Below are 21,617 nucleotides of genomic sequence, written 5' to 3'. Positions count from 1 at the left end.
AGCTTCTTGATGATAAACATTCAAGTAAACAAGCTATACTGTGGGATTGCATTAAAAAGATGTAAAACAGCTGCCGCTTGTAATAAATTTTCACATTTTTAATGAATTTGTGTTTTTAAAAACCATGTACTTTTTAAAATAAATTAATAAAAGTTTCAAATGTGACAATCTGAAAATATTTTAAATTCACATATCGCCCTTATAATGGCTGAGAAAATGTGATGCTATTTATAAATGCTTTTATAGTGTTATTTGTAGATGAAAAATGCATTATTTTTGTCCCTCATTAGAAAGAAAAACAGGAAGGTTACTTTTGCTAACTCAATGAATACTGTACACCAGGGATGTCTAACCTTGGCAACTTTAAGACCTGTGGACTTTAACTCCCAGAATTCCTCAGCTAGCCATGTGGAATGTTTGAATTTGTGTATAGAAGAAATACTAAGCAAAAGCATTTTTATTTGGCAAAATACAGTTCGATAATGCTTTTTTTTTCCCCCTTGCCAATATATGATATTTGGTTCCACAATAGTAATTTCCATATAATTCCAGGCTCATCAAAATTGAAGCTGGGGCAGGAAATTGGGACCATAAATGAGGAGAAGACTTCAATAATTGGAATGAGACAGGACCAAAAGATTTTGACTTCCCAGGATAGCACATTATCTTCAATTAATCTGACAGATGACCAACTTGCTTCTGGCCTTTATGGTAATTCTGTTATACTGTTGTTTGTTACGTTATTTTTTTAAAATAGGTTGGTCATTTTCTAATAGTGTAGTCCTCAAGTGAAATGGTACACAAGTTAAATCAGTGTTTCCCAACCTTGGCAATTTGAAGATATTTGGACTTCAACTCCCAGAATTCCCCAGCCAGCGAATGCTGGCTGGGGAATTCTGGGAGTTGAAGTCCAAATATCTTCAAGTTGCCAAGGTTGGGAAACACTGAGTTAAATAAATGAGGAAAAACTGCATTTGGCCTATGGAGAAGTATGCTTATACTTGTGTGATTTTAATATATTCGATCTCTGTTCCCAAAGTAAAATATGCTGACATACACATACATCCTGAAACCTGGGGAAGTGAAAACGACCTCCCCCTAACCTCCGGAAGGCCAAAAATCATCTGACCAGCACACTGGAGCTGACATAGGGCAACGCCTCGCGTGCCGTCAGATATGGCTCCGCCTGCCAACTTTGGTACACGTGCCATAGGTTCGCCAGCATGGGACTAGAGTGTCAGCTTGTTGTGGGTCAATCTTTGTCAAGTGGACCAGGTGAAATTGAAAATATGATAGAAAAAAACATTGTCTTTCTAATGAAATAAAAATGAAGATGGTTGAAGGTAAAAAAACAGAGAGCGATAGAAAAAAAACATGCTCTTTCTAATAAAGATGATTGAAGATGATGAAACAGAGCTCTCTCTTTTCTCACCTTCAATCATTTTCATTTTCATTTCATTAGAAAGAGCACATTTTTTTCTATCATGTATGCGGTTTTTGTGATGGTTTCTTTTCAAATAAGGCTGCAAGAATCAGTCAAGTGGACACCTGGTCCACTTGACAAAGAATGACCCTAGTAACAGAGTAGAACCCGGGAGAGAGTGAGCTCTAATTCTGAGGCACAAAGTCACCTGGGCAACTTTAGGCAGGTCACTCCCTCTCAGTCTAGGGAGGAGCAGTGACAATCACTTCTCACATTGGGCATACTGCAAATCCCATCAGCCACAGACTGTCAATTTTGTCGGCGTTAAAAAATGCATCTGTGTCGGCAGCCCTTGGGATCGTGAGCTTTGCTCCGACCATTTGTATGAAACAGGTATGATTGATTGTGGGTTTTTATATATATTTAATGTTTTAAACTGCATTATTATTTACTGTGTTTATTTTTACCATTGTGAGCCGCCCTGAGTCCACGAGGAGAGGGGCGGCCTATAAATCGAATAAAATAAAATAAATAAAATTGGCAGGAACTAGAAAACACATTTCCCCCCCCCTGCAGTAGCTCCTGCCTTATGGAACATTCTGCCCTAAGCGATTAAAATGGCGCCAACCCTCTTGGCTTTTTGCAAAGCTTTACAAACTTGCTGTGTACCTGGAACTGGGACGGGGAATGTGTTAAGGACCTAATTACTTGGCTTTACCATTAGTTGATTAATCATCCCAGCTGCTGTTTCTACTTATTTCTTTTGTGGATAATTTTATTGTTTTAATGCTTTTAAAATTGTTTACACTGTTTTATAATTTTAGAATTGTAAGCCGCCCAGAGTCATTTTGTGCTGTTGGGCGGCCATAGAAATGGAATGAATGAATGAATAAATAAACAAACAAACAAGTAAATGCTGCCAAGAAAACAAGGCAGTCACCATGAGTCAATCCTGACTTGAACACTCTCCTCCCACAAAGAAAACCCTGCTACAATTTAAAGGCCATCGTAACAATATTAAATGAGCATGTGAGTGGGGAAGAGGCTTGCACCATCCAAACTTCCAAAAGTTTGGCCATGATATTATCATATGTGGATTTCTATCCCTTGCATGGATAATGTATATAATAATGCTCTAAGATGGAGATACAACTGGGATAGGTTAGGCCATATGGCCCAGTTGTGGTGTGTGGGAAGTCTGAACTCTCTGTCCATAAATTTCTTGCACATTTTAAATTTGTCATTGGCCAGAATAGCTTAACAGTGTTGACAGTGTTGGTACGAATCTCTGTTAACATAATTTCTGTACTCTTTTCGGTAGTGTGTGCGAATGATGGTATGTTGAAGTCCATCATGAAGAAAAACGATGGGAAAAAAGATGAGAATACAAAGAAGAATTTGCAGTTTGTGGGTATTAATGGAGGGTAAGACCATAAAGTTCTGGAATTAGATTTTGTCCTCTTTTCCAAGTACCGTATATAGAAGTAAAATTATAGTCATAAATTGATATTTGATCACTTTATCCAAGACATATAATTCAGTGAAATTTTTAGTATGTCTTGTCAGGGGAAAATACACTGAAAAGAGACTATTATACAAAAACCGTATATTTTCAGTCTATTTTCTCCCCTGAAGACATGCTGGGATTACCCTTGATATCTTTATATGAACATAGTAGTTATATACTGTAGTTTTAGTTTTCCTGATATTCAACAACAATATTTTGGGACTAAATGTTTTAATCATAGGGGTTTTTTTTCAAACAAGTTTTTTGAGAATTTCTTAAAATGAGATTATACTTCTCTTTATCCATTATATCAGTATCTCCCATCAGATAAGCTTTAATTTTAAAAATAGAATTGATTTTTCTCAAATATTTTCTTCCAATATACAGAAGCAGCTGAGAGAGAGATTATAATTTCTTTGAGAGCTTTGAGAGGAAAAAAAACTTTGCCTGATTATTTAACACTTAACATAAATCAGGTTTCTCATTATTCATTTGATGAATAGTTGCACTTTCCTAACTATTGTGTTCTATCAGTCAGCTTCTTAACATCATTTTGATGGTTTGCCTGTTGAGGAAGGAACTTTGACTTAATATAACTTTTAAAAGCCTTCCTGTAAAAGACTCATGGAAGAGAAATATTTAGAAACCGTTATAAAAACAAAAAGGGGCACAGGCATTCCTCAAGTCTGGGGGAAAGAGATAGATTTAGGAAGAAACTTAGACTAACTCCTCCCTAACTCACTGAAGTAGAAAAGAGACAGGAAGAAAACACTTGCAGGATTCTATTAATATAGCCTATCAGTGAATCATTAAAAACCAAGTCTTTTTTTGGAATCTGCTTCTTGATCTGGACAACCTCAAAGTGCTGACACGTCTCAAGGCTGGCACTAAACTGTAGGAAGCTGGGATGTGGCGAAGTAGTTGCTAAATTTAATTTTGAATATGTATGTAATAGTACATTAATAAAAAGCCATTTGATTTCCTAGGTATGAAACCACATCAAGTGATGATTCCAGTTCGGAAGAGAGTTCCTCATCAGAGTCTGATGATGAATGTGCCGGGAATGATTACGTTCAGATTGAAAATTCCAGCGTGCTTGAAAGGGAACATAGGTTAAATAGGAAAGAGGTTAAACCCATTCAAGAAGAAGAAATAATGCATGTTCAAGAGGCTGAACCTGAGAATGTAGAAATCCGTGAGAGGTATGGTATATTTTCTGCAAAATACAGAAATTAGTAGATGTTTTGATTATCTGACATTTTTCATAAGGCAGGTGGTCCTCGATTTATGACCACAATTGAATCTAAAATTTCTGTGGTTCAGTAAGACATTTGCTAAGTGAAGTTTGGCCCATTGTATAACCTTTCTTGCCACAGTTGTTAAGAGAATTGTTGCATTTCGTAAGTTAGTACATACAGTGGTACCTCTACTTAAGAACTTAATTCGTTCCGTGAGCAGGTTCTTAAGTAGAAACGTTTGTAAGTAGAAGCAATTTTTCCCATAGGAATCAATGTAAAAGCAAATAATGTGTGCAAACCCATTAGGAAAGAAAGAAAAGCTCGGAATTTGGGTGGGAGGAGGAGGAGGAAGAAGAGGAGGAGGACAGTCGCTGCCCAGAGCGAAGGAGCATTTCTTTTCTCTGGGCGCTGGCAGAGGTTTATTCCCTCTCCAAGTGCTCAGAGAAAGGAAAATGCTTCGTTCACTCTGGACTGCCAAAGCCTCCTTAACCACCACCGAAAGGCTCCTCTGGCAGCCCAGAAAAGCCCAAGATGGCTGGGATTAAAGGGGGGAATGGCAGGAAACTGGCCGGGCCTTCGTGCCGCTCTCAAATTTACTGGGAAATTTCTCCAGGCTCTGGTTCTTAAGTAGAAAATGGTTCTTAAGAAGAGGCAAAAAAATCTTGAACACCCAGTTCTTGTCTAGAAAAGTTCTTAAGTAGAGGCGTTCTTAAGTAGAGGTACCACTGTATTTGTTAAGTGAATCTGGCTTCCCCATTGATTTTGCTCATTAAAAGATCACATGATCTCAGGACATAGCAACTGTCTTAAGTATGAATCAGTTGCCAGGCATCTGAATTTTGATCACATGATCATGGGGATGCTATAAAGGTCATAAGCAGTGAAGGAGCGGGCACGTCTGGCGGCTGCGCTGGTGCAAGATTCACCTTCTGCGCATGTGCAGGAAGTGAAATTTTGCAAGAGGACGCTTGTGCGCATGAGATTTCAGCATTTCAAGTGAGTTTTTTGCTTCTGCGCATGCACAAAAGCAAAAACCACCGAAAATTGGTGAAATCTCACGTGCAAGAGCATCATCACGTGAGATTATGCTTCCTGCCCATGCGCAGAAGCTGAAACTTGCGTGGGCGCTGGTGTGCATGCATCGGGGACACATGCACATCTCCATTTTTCCATCCGGGACTGTGCACCAGACCGTCCATGAGCAGCAGCCTACTACTGGTCATAAGTATGAAAAATGGTCATGTCACTTTTTTCAGTGGCATTGCAACTTTGGACAGTCACTGAATGAACTATCATAATTTGAGGACCTGCGGTTCTCAATAGGCCTGTATTTTTAACTTCTTTTTTTGCTAGGCAATTTAAGGCCTGCATTCACAAAACAAAAGTGTTAAGGTTCCAACCTGCTTCATATTTAATAGAAAAACAGATACTGAAATGTCTTTAAAAATACAAAATTCAAAAAGTTGGTAACTACCAGTAATCCTTTAACTTCACTCATAATGCATATAGAAGCCACTGCATTACAGGAATATGGTGTATTTGAGAGCAGCAAAAGCTCAAAAAAACCTCTGAGATTGTTATTCTTGACTACTTTTTTGAAACAGAGAAATAATTATAGAGTCAATATTTATCAGGCCAATGTTGAGGTTTAGTACATCCATTTTCTAACTTATGTAAGCAGCATAACTCAGACGTGACCAGACATCCCACCCAAAAGATAAACTGTTCGGATTATATTTTAGTTTATTGATCCTTCACTAATCCATTGATGCAACCTGGTGGTTGTTCAGAACCAGGGCTGGGCCCTGCCTTCTCTGGGGGGGAACGCCATTCCAGTAGCGGGAATGGAGCTGTGCTCCGTCACCGCTTGTGGCAGGTGGGCGCTGGAACAGGCCGCTCACGCCGAAGCCGCCATGAGGAGCACGGCAGGCAGTGGAGCGGCGGAGCGGGCAGCAGGAAGGCAAACAGGTGGTGGAGCAGGTGGCGGAGTCGCCATAAGGGGCCTGGCGGGTGGCAGAGCAGTTGTCACTTACTTTATTTTTGCTGATTTTTGGCCTTTTTTGCTTGTGCACATGTGCAGAAAAAGCCAGAAATGTGTGTGCATGCACATCCTTGTGCAGCATCTGCATGCGCCAAAGCCGAATCCCATGCCACCCCTGCGTGCTCACAGCCCTTTCCAGGACTGCCGGAAATGGTGGCCCATCACTTTTCAGAACTTAAATTCCCACTTGTGGATTTGAAGAAAAGGAGATGTAACATTGCTTTATATTTATTTGTTTTTTATCAAGTGTGTATTGATAGTATACATAGATATAACACTGTTTATATACATGATATGCGCACTAATAAGAGGGAACATTAGGATAAGGACAGGTGGCACGCTGGTGCACTTATGCACGCCCCTTATTGACCTCTTAGGAATCGGAAGAGGTCAACGGTGGATAGTCTAAGGGTAAAGTTTTGGGGGTTTGGTGAAGAAACTACAGAGTCAGGTAGTGAGTTCCAGGCATTAACTACCCAGTTGCTAAAGTCATATTTCCTGCAGTCGAGTTTGGAGCGGTTTACTTTGAGTTTGTATCTGTTGTGTGCCCGTGTATTGTTGTGGTTGAAGCTGAAGTAGTTGATAGGAAGGATGTTGTAGCAGATGATTTTGTGGGCTATGCTTAGGTCAGTGATGGCAAATCTTTTTTTCCTTGGGTGCCGAAAGAGCGTGCCTATGTGCTATTGCGCATGCACAAGTGCCCACACTCATAATTCAGTGCCTGGGGAGGGTGAAAACAGCTTCCCCCACCTGCCAGAGGCCCTCTGGAGGCTGGAAACGGCCTGTTTCCCAACTTCTCGTGGGCCCAGTAGTTTAGTTTATAGTTTATAGTTTAATCAGATTTGTATGCCGCCCCTCTCCGCAGACTCGGGGCGGCTCACAGCAACAGCAATACAAGACAAATCCAATATTAAATTAATTTTAAGAACACCACAAGTTAAAAACCAATCATACACACTAGCATACCATACACAAATTTTATAAGCCTAGGGGGAAGGAACATGTCAATTCCCCCATGCCTGACGACAGAGGTGGGTTTTAAGGAGCTTACGAAAGGCTAGGAGGGTGGGGGCAACTCTGATATCTGGGGGGAGTTGATTCCAAAGGGTCGGGGCCGCCACAGAGAAGGCTCTTCCCCTGGGTCCCGCCAAACAACATTGTTTAGTTGACGGAACCCGGAGAAGGCCAACTCTGTGGGACCTAACTGGTCGCTGGGATTCGTGCGGCAGAAGGCGGTCCCGGAGATATTCTGGTCCGGTGCCATGAAGGGCTTTATAGGTCATAACCAACATTTTGAATTGTGACCGGAAACTGATCGGCAACCAATGCAGACTGCGGAGTGTTGGTGTGACATGGGCAAATTTAGGAAAGCCCATGATAGCTCTCGCAGCTGCATTCTGCACGATCTGAAGTTTCCGAACACTTTTCAAAGGTAGCCCCATGTAGAGAGCGTTACAGTAGTCGAGCCTCGAGGCTTGTGTTTCACCCTCTCTATGCTCCAAAGGCTTCCCTGGATTAAAAACACCCTCCCCCATTCCCCCTGGAGGCTCTCTGGAAGCCAAAAACGCTCTCCCAGAGCCTCTCTGAGCCAAAAATCATCTGGCTGGCACATATATGCACATTGGAGCTGAACTAGGGCAACGGCTCGCGTGCCAGCACATATGGCTCTGCATGCCAGCTGTGGCACCCGTGCCATAGGTTCACCATCACTGGCTTAGGTCATATTTGAGGCAACGTAGTTCTAAGCTTTTTAAGCCTAGGATTTCAAGTCTGGTTGTGTATGCTATACTGTAGCGAGTAGAGGAGTGGAGGGCTCTTCTCGCAAAGTATCTCTGGACGCTTTCTAATGTATTTATGTCTGAAATGCAGTGTGGGTTCCAGATAAATGAGCTGTATACAAGGATTGGTCTGGCAAAAGTTTTGTATGCTCCGGTTAGTAATGTGATATTATCGGTGTGATATTATTGTGTGAAAGGTAGATGCTTTAGTACACAATATTCTACTTAATTTAGTACACAATATTCTAGTTAATACCTAGAATATGGGCTGTCTCCTCAATAAGATGCATGTTGTAGTCTTGAAATAAAATCTGTAAAAATTCATTGTTTCTTTCAAAAGAAACTCCCATACATTTTAGGAACTGGTAAAGAGCTTTTGCTAGGGTATGTTTTCTCTAAATCAGGGCTTCCCAACCCCTGTTAGGAAACAAGCTGTACGAGCCAGTGAAGCTTCATTTGTGCATGTCTGGCAGCTACATAGCATACAAAACTATTCACCTACCCACCGACCCATCCCCCAGGTCCATGCAAAAATTGTCTTCCATGAAACCAGTCCCTCATCCCAAAAATGGAGGTGGGTGGGTGGGAAGATTGCTGTTCTAAATTAAAACGAAACAAAAAATTAAATCTAAACATGTCTCTTGCCATCTTTTTCCCCCCAGATATGAACTGAGTGAAAAGATGCTGTCAGCGTGTCATTTTCTGAAAAACAGCATTGATGATCCAAAAGCCATGAGCAGCAAAGAAATAGTAAGTCCGAGTATTTAATCCAAAGGAAGAGGTTGCTCCTAGTTGTCCAACTTGTCTGTGAAAAAGCAGCATAAAACAAGTTTCACAAGTTTTGATATTCCTGAATGGCTCATATAATTCATGTGTAGGGGAAGAAGGCACGTGTTCCCGCAGCTGGCAAATACGGTCTGTTTTATTCACGCTTGTTTATGCAAGAAAACTAACTGCTCCATCAATCCTGAACCATAATGGACTAATGTATGGCATATTTCAGTGCTAAAAATAAGCAGACAGGCTGAAACAAAGATATTTAATCCCTTCAATTAGCGCAGTGTGGGCTTGTTTTTGCAATGCTAATTTTAGCCTTTAATCCACTTGCCTTCTTCAAATTTGCTATGCTGGTAGATGGTTCAGCCAAAATATATAATAAAAATGCATTGCACAGACTTGGCTAAAATCTCATTGCATTTAAAAGCCACGGTGTAATCCACTTAGTCATGCTCTTGATATGGAGGCTGCTAACAAGTGTAGAAAAATACTTTAGGGCAGAAAGTGAATGTTCCATTGACTGTGAAAGTGTATCTGTTGTTTGATGTGGAACGTGCTTCCTGTGTTACCAAAAACAGAAATACATAAACTTTACATGTCTTCATTTTTAAAAGTATATTTGTGATATGCAAATAAATAGATCTATTTATTGAAGTCTGTGTATTCAAAGAATTTGAAATTAACCATTCTCCATGGTGGGTGAAACTAGCATTCAGAATGGATTGTCCTTGTCCAGTCAGAGTGAGGACTGAGTCAACTTGAAGCTCCATCCATCATCTTGGCCAAAAAATGACCGGGCAATTGATTACCATAGGATTTGCAATTCTGACCATTATTCGGACGAATCTGACGAAGGCATTCGGGAACTTCTTCAGGATATTGACAAGCATGGTGATCTCGAGCTCTTAGAAGACAAGGGCATTTTGGCAGAACCACCAATTTCTTATTTATTTCTGGTTCCCAAATCTTTGGGGGGGTTGCAGGCCAATATTGGATCTGAAGCGTCTTAACCTGTATATCAAGTACTGCAGGTTCAAAATGCACTCTTTCAAGTCCATCCTGGGGGATGACCATCGGGGTGATTTTATGGAATCTCTGGACTTAACTAAGGCCTACCTGCGCATTTCTACTGACCATTGCCATAGACAATGTACCTTAGGTTCTATATGCAGGTAGGCACTTTCAATATAGAGCTCTTCCCTTTGGCCTGTCCTCAGCGCCTAGGGTATTCACCAGGGTGCTGGCAGCTATAGAGGCCCACCTTCGGTTCCTGCCCATGCGTGATCCATGTGGATGATATTTTAGTTCAGGCCATCTCTAAACATCTTGCAGTGTGCCACCTCCAGGTAATGATTCTAACCTTGCTGCAGCACAGGTTTTCTGTTAATTTGGACAGGCGTCACCTGTCTCCCTCAACTTCTCTGCCCATTTAGGTGTTCCTCTCTCAGGAGAGACAAAAGTGGCTCTAATTCAACATGAGTCGAGGGTTTCTTTGGCCCTCTTGTTCACTCTCCTGGGGAAAATGATTTGATATAACACCTTTGGCACACCTATATTCTAGTGAGCTTCAATGTTTCTGCTTACCTTTTCAAAAAGCCGCAGAGAGTCATCAGCAAGGTGAAGATCCAAGGACCTCAACAGGTCCTGCAATACCTTCTCTGGTGGCTGTTCCCAACTTTTTCCTGGGGGGTATCTATTACAAGAGCCGTCCAGGGTGGTTGTTATAATGGATGTCAGCCCGTTCAGCTGGAGAGCCTATGCCGAGGGTCTCATTGCCCAGGGTCAATGGTCGCCAGTGGAGGCCAAATGTTGCACCAACTGGCTGGAACTCTGGGCAGTTTTTCTGACTCTCATGCAGTTCCAGCAACTGGTCTCTATCCTGCCTGGCTTCTAGCCACTCAAGAGCAACGTAATAAATCAACACACAACAGGTGAGCAGTAAAGCAAAAGAAGTTTCTTTTATATACAGATGGCTGAACGCCTCCTTGAATGCAAGACCAATGCTGATTTATGAGTCCAGAAGGCCAGAATTACTCACTCAAAGTCCACATGACACATTCAGGCTTGTGCCAGAGCAATGCTGAATTATAGTCCAAAAGGTCAGCGTTACACACTCAAGTCCACACAGCCTTTCCTGCTTGAGTGTCAGAGTTTACAGAAATCCAAACCAAAACGAAACTCCGCTGCAACAATGTTTCTCTCTTCAAAATGCAAACGATAATCACCCACGCAATGCATTCCGGCCCTCCCTTTTTTTAATCAGGATTTCAGCAGTGTCATTAAATCATAACAGCTGTGTTCTATCATTTGTTTCTATGCTTGCGCAGCTGCTCCTGCCTTCCCAATATTCTCCTCACCCGAGGATTCAGAATAGGGTTACTCATTACGTCTTCCCCTTCTGATTCCGAGGAGCCTCTGGCTGGAGGGCTGTCTGAAACCATTCCCGTCTGTCTCTGCTGTCTCTTCCTGATCCCTGTCTTCCCCTGCTTCTGACTCTGGTTTGCTGTCTGACGTATCTGCCTCGTGCCGCAGCAAGACTGGTCTTCTGTAAACAGATGATTTCCAGCACTCTTCATCAAAATCCCCAGTCATAGCAGCTGGCCTGAAGCCAACCACAACAGTCTCCAAACAACATATTCTTGTTCTTATAATGTGACGACCAAGGCCCACGTGAACCGGCAAGGGGTTCTTGATAATTAGCCTTGATGACAGAGGCACTGAGGCTGGGACTTGGATGGAACGACATCTTCTGTCTCTCATGGCAGACCACATCTCCGGGCAGATTGACTCAGCCACCAGGCAGTGGATCAGGCAGAATGGTATCTACATCCTGCCATTTTTCAAGATCTAAGGAGCCATTTTGACCGTCCACTGGTCGACCTGTTCTCTACCCCAGAGAACACCTAGCTCCTGCAATTTTATTCTCACTACCTGTCCCAGGGGTAGAGAGGACTAATGCCCTTCATGGTCCCGAGCCGTGCAGCCTTGTGTATGCCTTTGCCCTCTGCCCATTCTACCCAAGTTCATACAGAAGATATTAGAAGAACATGCAGAGTTCTAAAAACGTTGTCAATATCACTGACTCAGGCGTCCCTGGAGGTGTGTTGGGTGGCTACCTGGGCATTGCCAACACAATTCATTAGAAGGTCGACAGTTTGGTGTCATCGGGTCATCGGAGGCAGTTCTGCAGCAAGTGCAAGAAACAGCTAGATAGAGGACCAGGTTTCTCCCATCTATGGTATGGTATGCCCCATTCTGAACGCTAGCTCCACCCACCATGGAGAAGGGGCATTGGGCTTACCTGATCCACTTTTTCTCTTGGGGTGGAGCTAGCATTCAGCCCCGCCTAGTTCCTTTCCGGTCCAGCTGCAATAGAGACAGCTACAATATAGACAATTACAAAGACAGTTATTAGATGGGCTGCGACACTCATCTTGAGATTTGACAGTTTTATGTGTCTGGCCACATTGGGTCTATTTTTTTTCTTCGGCTTTGTCAAAGCTCTGCCAAGATGGCAGACAGAGCTTCAAGTTGATTGACAGACTCAGTCTTCACTCTGATTGGATGAGGACAACCATTCTGAATGCTAGCTCCACCCCATGAGAAGAGGCGTATCAGCTCCTTACCCTTCAATTGATTATATACCTTTAAATGAGAAATTATTCTACATATAGAAATAGAGTTAAGTCTAATAATAAGAGAATATATAACAGAGTAAAAGGCAAAGATAATAGGAACTACAATTCATATTTCTGTTTGACCTCTATGATTTACCCCAAACAAATTCATGTATGCAGTTCTTAGTTGTACAGAACTATTTTATGCATTTATAATGCCATCTTTTATTATGATGTCATATAGTTGAAAAAAAAAGAATTTAGAAGGTGTTATGAAGGATAAAATTGAGCAACTTGATAAGAATGAGAGAAAATACAACAAAAAAATATGTAGAATACATGATGATACCGGTGCACTAATTTAAGGTCTTTATATTTTATGTTCACTATACAGTAATACCTCGTCTTACGAACCTAATTGGTTCCCGGGGGAGGTTCGTAAGACGAAAAGTTCGTAAGACGAAACATTGTTTCCCATAGGAAACAATGTAAAATCAATTAATCCGTGCAACGAAAAACCCCCGCAAAAAACCCGCCGCCACCCGGCTGTCACCTCCTGAACCCGAACGCCAAACCCGAACTTCTGGGTTCGGCGTTCGGGAGGCTGCTAAGAAGCCCCCCGGCTGTTTTAAAAGGTGACAGCCGGGCGGTGGGGCTTCTCAGTGGCCTCCCAAACCTGAACTTTTGCTGAACTTCCGGGTTCGGGGTTCGGGAGGCCGCCGAGAAGCCCCGCTGCCCGACTGTCGTCTTTTGAAACAGCCGGGGGACTTCTCAGCGGCCTCCCTAATGCCGAACCTGGAAGTTTGGGTTTGGCGTTCAGGTTCAGGAGGACGCTGAGAAGCCCCCCGGCTGTTTCAAAAAGCGACAGCCGGGCGGCGGGGCATCTCGGCGGCGGCGGCAGCGGGTTCGTAAGAAAAAAAAAGTTCGTAAGAAGTGGCAAAAAATTTCTGAACCCCAGGTTCGTATCTCGGGTTGTTCGTAAGACGAGGGGTTCGTATCATGAGGTACCACTGTATTTAGTGTTTTAAGGACAAATCATCCTAGAGAAAAATCTTAACTGTGTTGTCATCAACTGGACATAACTTTATATATATTTGTAGTATTTTTAAACAAATCTATAAATCTAACAAGTAAACAACAGAGATGAGGGACTTTTAGATTAATCTGGCCAAGTTTCAACCAGTTAGGATCAACCGTTTCACTGCAACCCTTTCCCTCAAACTATTCTATGCAATGGAAGTGCAAATATTCTATGTTCATTTAACTAACAAGTAAAAACTATTAAATACAGAACTTCAGTACAGTGTTCCCTCGATTTTCGCGGGTTCAAACTTCGCGGAAAGTCTGTACCACAGTTTTTCAAAAATATTTATTAAAAAATATTTAATTAAAAAATATTAATTAAAAAATACTTTGCGGGTTTTTCCCCTATACCACGGTTTTTCCCACCTGATAACATCATATGTCATCGCCAAACTTTCATCTGCCTTTAATAAATATTTTTTTTAATAAACTTTAATAAATAAACATGGTGAGTAATAATCTGAATGGTTGCTAAGGGAATGGAAAATTGCAATTTAGGGGTTTAAAGTGTTAAGGGAAGGCTTGTGATATTGTTCATAGCCAAAAATAGTGTATTTACTTCCACATCTCTACTTCGTGGAAATTCGACTTTCGCGGGCGGTCTCGGAACGCATCCCCCGCGGAAATCGAGGGAACACTGTGTACAAAAATCTATGGAAGTTTAGAATAGGAATCTCTGGGTTTTTTGTCCATTTTCTTACAAAATATTCTCACAAAACTATAGTTGTAGTCAGCAAACATAAAACATCAGGGAAACACAAACAAAGCATTGGGCGGTACCATTTGCCATGGCTATGTCTTGTCCCTGGGGAGAAAGTTGGGCACCTGGGCTTGGAAAAATGTTTTTTTAATACTGGGGGGGAAATGCTGGTTTTCATGTACTTTATTTTCTCTGTGAGGATGAAATAATTTATAAATAGAGCTTTGCTTTGAAGCTTTTTGTGTTTGATTTTGGCAGAGGTTTTGTTTAAACACCATCCAGCACGAGTGGTTTCGTATATCAAGCCAAAAATCAGCTATTGCTGCCATGGTTGGGGACTACATAGCTACTTTTGAAGAGACTTCTCCCGCAGTCCTTCGGCAAATCATCAACATGTCAGATGGAAATGGCAACACGGCTCTTCATTACAGTGTCTCCCACTCTAACTTTGAAATTGTGAAACTGCTTTTAGATGCAAGTAAGTGGGCCAGTCTAAAAAATTGGGTGGTTCCTTGTATACGTTGTATCTAAAACCAGCGGATTATGATGCTCAGTTGGCCTCTAAATTTAGGAGGTTTTAATAAGAATTAATTTGTCATATATTTTTCACGTGAATTAAATTGATTTTGCATTTGAGCTATTGTCCCTTTGGAAATTCTTTCTTTAGTTGCTAAGAATTCTGCTCCTAACTACAGTACTTCTTTAGTGGTGATAGGTCCTCAGAAAACACACACCATTCCTTGATACTTCTAAACCAGTGGTGGAATTCAATTTTTTTTTACTACTGCTTTTGTGGGCAGGGTATGGCTTGGTTGGCGTGATAGGGGAAAGATATTGCAAAATCTCCATTCACACCCCACTCTGGGATCTGCCAGTAGTATTTGCCAGTTCTCCAAAATTACTCAAAAGGTGGAGTCAAAAAGGGGAGTGAAAGTGTTGTGGTTAGCTCTGGCCCAGCTCCTGCCCCAAGGAATGTGCAGGTGAATGTGGGGGAAACATCCACATGCCTCAGGCCTGTTTTGCTCCCGATGGAATCTGCCGACGAAGCCTCCTCTGACCAAGGAAACGTGAGTGACAGGGAAGAGGGGAGTTTGGCAGACAGCCCAGGAGGAGATCAATCATCTATATCATCCTTGGATTCTGAACAAGAATTAATGACACATCCATGCATGCGTAGAGTGATGCATGGGAGACAACAACTGAAGGATTATTACAAGAGAAAATGAGGCCACCTGTGGTTGGGTGGGGCTGCTGTAACTAGTGCTACAGATAAAAGTGCAGCCTGGTGTTTTAGCCTCATGGCAGTTTATCTGATTCATTGTTTCGTCAAGATCGTGGTTTTTGTGCTGTTCAAGATTGTGTGTGGACTCTCTGAACTTTAGAATTGGACTCAATTTCCCAGTTATTGGGTGAGCAATTGGATTGCATTTAACATGTGCCTTGTGTGTACCAGAAAATCCCTTTGACATTTAAAAAGGGAGCGGTTTCTGTTTTTCTGTTTATAAAAACTTTTGGGTTTTCCTGTTATCTTCTGGTGTGTGTCTTCCTGGACTAATTACCCTGTAATTACGCGCGGTTGAAACACGCCGGCAGAACAGAAAGAAAGATAGGAAGTGAAAAATGTATAAAAATACAGTACTGTATTTTGTACTGAATAGTTACCCTAGAGACAACTGACATTTCCCGTGGTATCTCTGGTCTCAATATAGATATTGATTTTTTGTTTAAAATAAAGTTTGTTTCTCTTTTATTATTCTGGACTCCTGGTATTATTCTCACACTACCGGTTCTCCAGAACCTTTCAAAACCTGCTGAATTTCAACCCTGCTCTAAGTCACTGAGTTAAATACATAAAAACATGTCATTTCTGAAAGGCTTAGAAATGCAAAAAGCATTGCTAAAATATTTGTGTGAGGGAGTCAACTAAAGTGCAATGATTTTTTTTTAAAAAAAAATTAAAGTTACATTAAACTTTTTGATTTATTTATGAGATCTTCTCTACTAAGACTTCCCTGTGTACCTGAAATTCTGGCCAGAGACTGTTACTTGTGGCAGTTCATAGAAATTTAGAATTGCCTTTGTTTACTGTCTGTAGCCATTGCATAAACTGTGGCTTTGTGCCCTTTCCAGCCCTCCTATCATGCAAACTATAAAGAGAGAGTTGTTCTCTCTCCTTGGCTGAAGAACCATTCCTGTCTCTCTTTTCTCCTTTGCAAATTCTTCTGAATCATCTTCATTATGTAAGCAATTATGCTGCACTTGGAAAAGACCGCTCTGATAATAGTTGATTCAGTCCTTTTGCACAATTGTGTCTTCTGAGCTTTCAACTTTCTCAAGAGATTCTCTCATCTGATCTTTTTGCAGATGTCTGTAATGTAAATCACCAAAACAAGGCTGGCTATACACCGATTATGCTGGCTGCCCTTGCAGCTGTAGAGGCAGAAAAAGACATGAAGATAGTGGAAGACCTCTTTGCCTGTGGAGATGTGAATGCAAAAGCTAGCCAGGTTGGTCTGCTGCTATCAATCTTGGTCATTCAGAGGCTAGAAGATGCTCCCTGTTAAAATAAATGAGCCTTCCCATCTTGCCATCCCTGGTCATGAAGAGGGAGGGAGAGTTTGGGGGATTGTGGGAGCTGGGGTGATACCTGCTTTTGGAAGGCTGCAAGAGAACCAGAAGTATCTTGCTTGCTATTACAATAATTCAATCATATCTTTTTTTTTTTTTTAAAAAAGATTAAATTACCCAACCTATGCATTTTGTTGCCTGACATTGAAAGAAATCATACATTTCAACTAATAGTTTTGAGGAGAACCTTTTGGCTTTACTCCCAATTTCCCTTTACTGTTTTCAGAGTAGATATGTAATAACTAAAGTTAGTGAAGCTGCAGCTATGCAAATCCATCATTTATTTATTTATTTATTTATTAATCAGATTTGTATGCCGCCCCTCTCCGCAGACTCGGGGCGGCTCACAGCAATAATAATACAATGTAAACAAATCTAATATTTAAGTTAATTTAAAACCCCAATTTAGAAACCAATCATACATACTAGCATACCATGCATAAATTTTATAAGCCTAGGGGGAGGGAAAGTATCAATTCCTCCATGCCTGACGACAGAGGTGGGTTTTAAGGAGCTTACGAAAGGCTAGGAGGGTGGGGGCAACTCTGATATCTGGGGAGAGTTGGTTCCAAAGGGTCGGGGCCGCCACAGAGAAGGCTCTTCCCCTGGGTCCCGCCAAACGATTGTTTAGTTGACGGAACCTGGAGAAGGCCAACTCTGTGGGACCTAACTGGTCACTGGGATCCCAGAATGAGGGAGCCACAGCAGAAAAGGCACTTCTGGACCCCGCCAGCTGGATTTCCTTGACCAATGCTTAACAAGATGTGCTTCACATGTTTGTATTTATACTATTGGAGATGTCCAAAACATTTCTCAAGGGGAAAATCCAAGTAATGCCAGGGTCTCCAAACTCAGTCCCTTTAAGACTTGTGGGCTTCAATTCCTATAATTCTGGGAGTTGAAGTCCACAAGTCTTAAAGTGGCCGAGTTTGGAGACCCCTGAAGTAATGTCTTTTAGATATGATCCTCACAACATATCCTGTTCAGAAAAATCTTTTTTTACTGGAGGCCTAACACTGCACAAACCATAGTACAATTTTAAATCTAAAACACAAGATCCTGATTGGTATTTATCATTAATTTGGTTAATATTATTTAGAAAACTCCTATCTTCACTTTGAGGTTTACCGTACTTTAAAAGTACATTTAGAAAGAAGCCAAATTAATGGCCATCCATGAACATTATTAATATAAACTCTTTAAAATGCTCAGGAATGAATTGCCTTATAGCAGTGATGGCAAACCTATGGCACAGTTGCCACAGGTGGCACACAGAGCCATATCTGCTGTTGCTCTAGCTCAGCTCCAACATGCATGTGTGCCGACCAGCTGATTTTTGGTTCACAGAGGCTCTGGGAGGGTGTTTTTGGCTTCCAGAGAGCCTCCGAGGGATAGGGAGGGTGAAACATGAGCCTACTGAGCCCACCAGAAGTTGGTAATCAGGCCGTTTCTGGCCTCCGCAGGGCCTTCGGGGTGGGGGGAAGCTGTTCTCGCCCTCCCCAGGCATTGAATTATGGGTATGGACACTCGCACATGTGCAATAGCGCGCGCCCACGCTCTTTCGGCACCCAAGGAAAAAAAGGTTCGCCATCACTGCCTTATAGGAAGCCTTAGAGGGAGAAAATGGCTGCCTGTCCAGAACTGAGTAGAGTTTGTATGAAACCCTGATATTACATGTATTCTGTGTAAGTGTTTATGACAGGTCCACATTTAAGAATATGATGATCTTTTAATTGGGTATGCAAAAAAGTAGGTGCTGGTGTTCTCTGTGAAATTCTGTTCCCAAAATGAAAGGGGCTCATTTAGGTTTTTCTCTCCCGCCATGCAGGCTGGTCAGACCGCTCTGATGCTTGCTGTGAGCCACGGGCGAATAGATATGGTGAAAGCTCTGTTGGCTTGTGGTGCAGATGTCAACATCCAAGACGATGAGGGGTCCACGGCTTTGATGTGCGCAAGTGAACATGGACATGTGGAGATAGTCAAACTTTTGCTAGCTCAGCCTGGATGTAATGGTACTCTGGAAGACAATGTGAGTTGTTTGCTTATTATTTGCATTCCACCCTTATTCTGTACAATTCAAGGCTGGGTACAAGATGCTCCTTTGTGTGGTGAGTTTGGTTGCAGGAACAGTTTTCATGTTAAGGGAGAATTAGATAGAACTCGAGATCTTCCATTTGCTAGACCTGCGTCTTAACCACCACACCACAATGGTTTTCAGTTGCCTCCATACATTCCCATTAGTCCATTACATTCCACGTCATCATGGCTGAAATTATTTTAGGGTAGAAGTCAGTAGACTGAAAATATGCATCAGATGTGCTTGCTTGAAATTCAGCGGTAATTAAAACATTGAATTTTGCTTGGTTGCCAGTTAAATGCAGAGGCACCTGGCATTTGAATCTGAAGGAAACAGAGATGCTTTTGAACTGCTAGCGGCATCCTCTCTGTACTATTTCTTTTACAATGGCGTTGCCTTTTCTCTGAACATATGCTATTTATCTGACTGGATTAATGGAGACTAGCATTTTTAACAATGATACTGCAACTCTTTCATTTAAAAAAAATCTGCAGAGAGTTCTTTTGACAAAGGCATAATTCATGTTATGAAGAGCAGACTATGACCATCATTTGTTAAAATATGAAATATGCCTTTCAGCTCTGTCTTACCTGTCATTTTATTGCTAGGAAATCTAACTCAACCTATTCCCTTAAAAATATCCACAGATTCACATATTTTTCCCCAACTCTGAATATTGGCTCAGCATGTTCAGTAACACATACCACAATACACCTTTTTGCTACTTTTTAATCAGCATATCTTTTTAAATGGGTAAAGATATTCTATTAAATTTAGATGAAGTTCAGATCGTGTGTTAAGTCACAGTTGTTAGATGGATTGGTAGATGATAGAGAGGGAGGTTAAACCTAAAATAAAAGTAAATGCTCTATTAAAATGATGTTCCCCCAGTGGAGGCTTTAATTATAGTCAACTCCAGTGTACCATGGCTGTACATGTATATTCAAGGAACAGGTATAATCATATATATAAACAAAAAAGCAGCTCTTTAGAAACACTGGAAATTAATCAGGTTTCATTTAATAGGAGTTATCATAGTGTTTCCATTTTTTAATTTAAGATTTTGTTTTCTATTTTTTTTCCTTGCTCTTAACTTTTGTCTGGAAAAAGGCTCATAATTATTTGCAAGGTTTTTCTAATAATAATCCAGCACCCTCGTTGGGAGAAATTTGAAACCCATGGTGACTGCTGAATTGCATCATAAAGCAAAATCACAGCATTTATCTTCATTAAAATTAAGTGGATTTTTTAAAAAACGGAATATTATTGTGGCTGATTTATATTACAGGAAATTACAGTAAACAGAATAGCTTTTAATATATCAACATTGGTATGGATTAAAAAAAAGAATATACACATTTTCTTCTAAATATGCTATGATTATAACTCCTATAGTCAAAACAACAGGGAACTCTGGGATGTATCGATTTAGTGCCAGGTGGGGGGAGCGATTTATTTATTAAGTGTAGGACATCTAAGAGCTCATGCAATCACTGATGTACAAATTTAGCTTAAATGAAGCATACACACACACACATTACAACATGAGATAATATATTAAGATAAAACCATAATAAACTCAGCATAAGAAAGAGCCATAGGCTTTCACTGGGATAGATTTATAATGTAGTATCTAAAGAAGCTATCTATCTAACTGCTACTGGTATGGCTGCGATGAAATTGTCCCAGACACCTAGAAAATTCCCGAGGAGACATTCTTGAATTATGGGGAAACAATGATCTAAAAAGACAGACATGTTTTTTATCTCATTTATTTTCTTTTTCTTAAGGATGGCAGCACAGCACTTTCAATAGCCCTTGATGCTGGGCACAAGGATATTGCTGTTCTCCTCTACGCGCACGTGAACTTTTCTAAAACTCAGTCCCCGGTGAGTGGCCTAAGTTGTAACTCATGTACTCTGTGATTGATACAACTACTATACGGGGTGTGTTCCAAAAGTAATGCAATTATTTTTTTAAAAGTAATTTGTTGAACAGATTTGCACAAACACTTAAAATTCTTCAAAGTACTGTCCTTGGGCTTCTACACATTTTTCCCAGTGACTCTGTCTTGACCGGTACGTGCCCTGGAAGGCGTCTTTGGGGGACCTCTCACAATGTCTTCGTCACGGCTGATTGGATCTCTTCTATGGACAAAAAACGTGCCTTGCCACAACGTGCTATGGGTCCGCGAGTTCCTGGCCAAACACTAGGTGCCAATGTTGCCCCACCACCCCCTATAGTCCTGACATCGCCCCAGCAGACTTCTTTTTGTTCCCAGCCCTGAAAGGAACCCAGTTTTAGTCCATAGAAGAGATCCAATCCGATTTTTTAAAAATTGCATTACTTTTGGAACGTACCCTGTATATGGCTGAGTGCTGAGAGGATTTCTGATTCTTAGAAGGTCCAGTAAATTAGTCTTCCACCCTCAGGCTAAAAGCTGCTAGGTGGTGTTCTTGTTCTTTTTGCTTTCATGGCTATTTATGATTGCGCTATTTCAGTGTACCTGTTCTATTGGTTGGAACCAGGGGTGGATTGCTGCTACTGCTGCTACTACCGGTGCACTGCGCACGCAGCTTTGTTTGTGTTGCACATGCGCTATGAGTGTGCATCCCCAGTGTCTTTTTGCTTCTGTGCATGTGCAAGAAGCAAAAACACACCAAAACCTTGCAAAGGGACACACACGCGTGTGACTTTTCAGCATGTGCGGAAGCAAAAAATTGCCCAAATCTCACACGCGTGCACATT

At 41.4% G+C, this 21,617-nt stretch overlaps 1 protein-coding gene across 4 annotated transcripts in view; it reads left to right on the top strand.

Moving 5' to 3' along the window:
- The window catches only part of KANK1 (KN motif and ankyrin repeat domains 1), a 176,807-nt gene that overhangs the window by 153,375 nt on the left and 1,815 nt on the right, over positions 1 to 21,617 (top strand). For all 4 annotated transcript variants that reach the window (XM_070742646.1, XM_070742647.1, XM_070742649.1 and 1 more), the window contains 8 exons: positions 553 to 711; positions 2,745 to 2,847; positions 3,917 to 4,132; positions 8,650 to 8,737; positions 14,423 to 14,642; positions 16,529 to 16,671; positions 18,621 to 18,821; positions 20,660 to 20,758. In XM_070742646.1, the coding sequence (XP_070598747.1) occupies positions 553 to 711; positions 2,745 to 2,847; positions 3,917 to 4,132; positions 8,650 to 8,737; positions 14,423 to 14,642; positions 16,529 to 16,671; positions 18,621 to 18,821; positions 20,660 to 20,758 (1,229 nt within the window). The remainder of the gene's footprint in view (positions 1 to 552; positions 712 to 2,744; positions 2,848 to 3,916; positions 4,133 to 8,649; positions 8,738 to 14,422; positions 14,643 to 16,528; positions 16,672 to 18,620; positions 18,822 to 20,659; positions 20,759 to 21,617) is intronic.

The sequence above is a fragment of the Erythrolamprus reginae genome, chromosome 2 (assembly GCF_031021105.1).
Source record: "Erythrolamprus reginae isolate rEryReg1 chromosome 2, rEryReg1.hap1, whole genome shotgun sequence".
NCBI classification, from domain to species: domain Eukaryota; kingdom Metazoa; phylum Chordata; class Lepidosauria; order Squamata; family Dipsadidae; genus Erythrolamprus; species Erythrolamprus reginae.
Note: the sequence above shows the minus strand (reverse complement) of the source record. Positions and strands in the feature narration are given on the sequence as shown.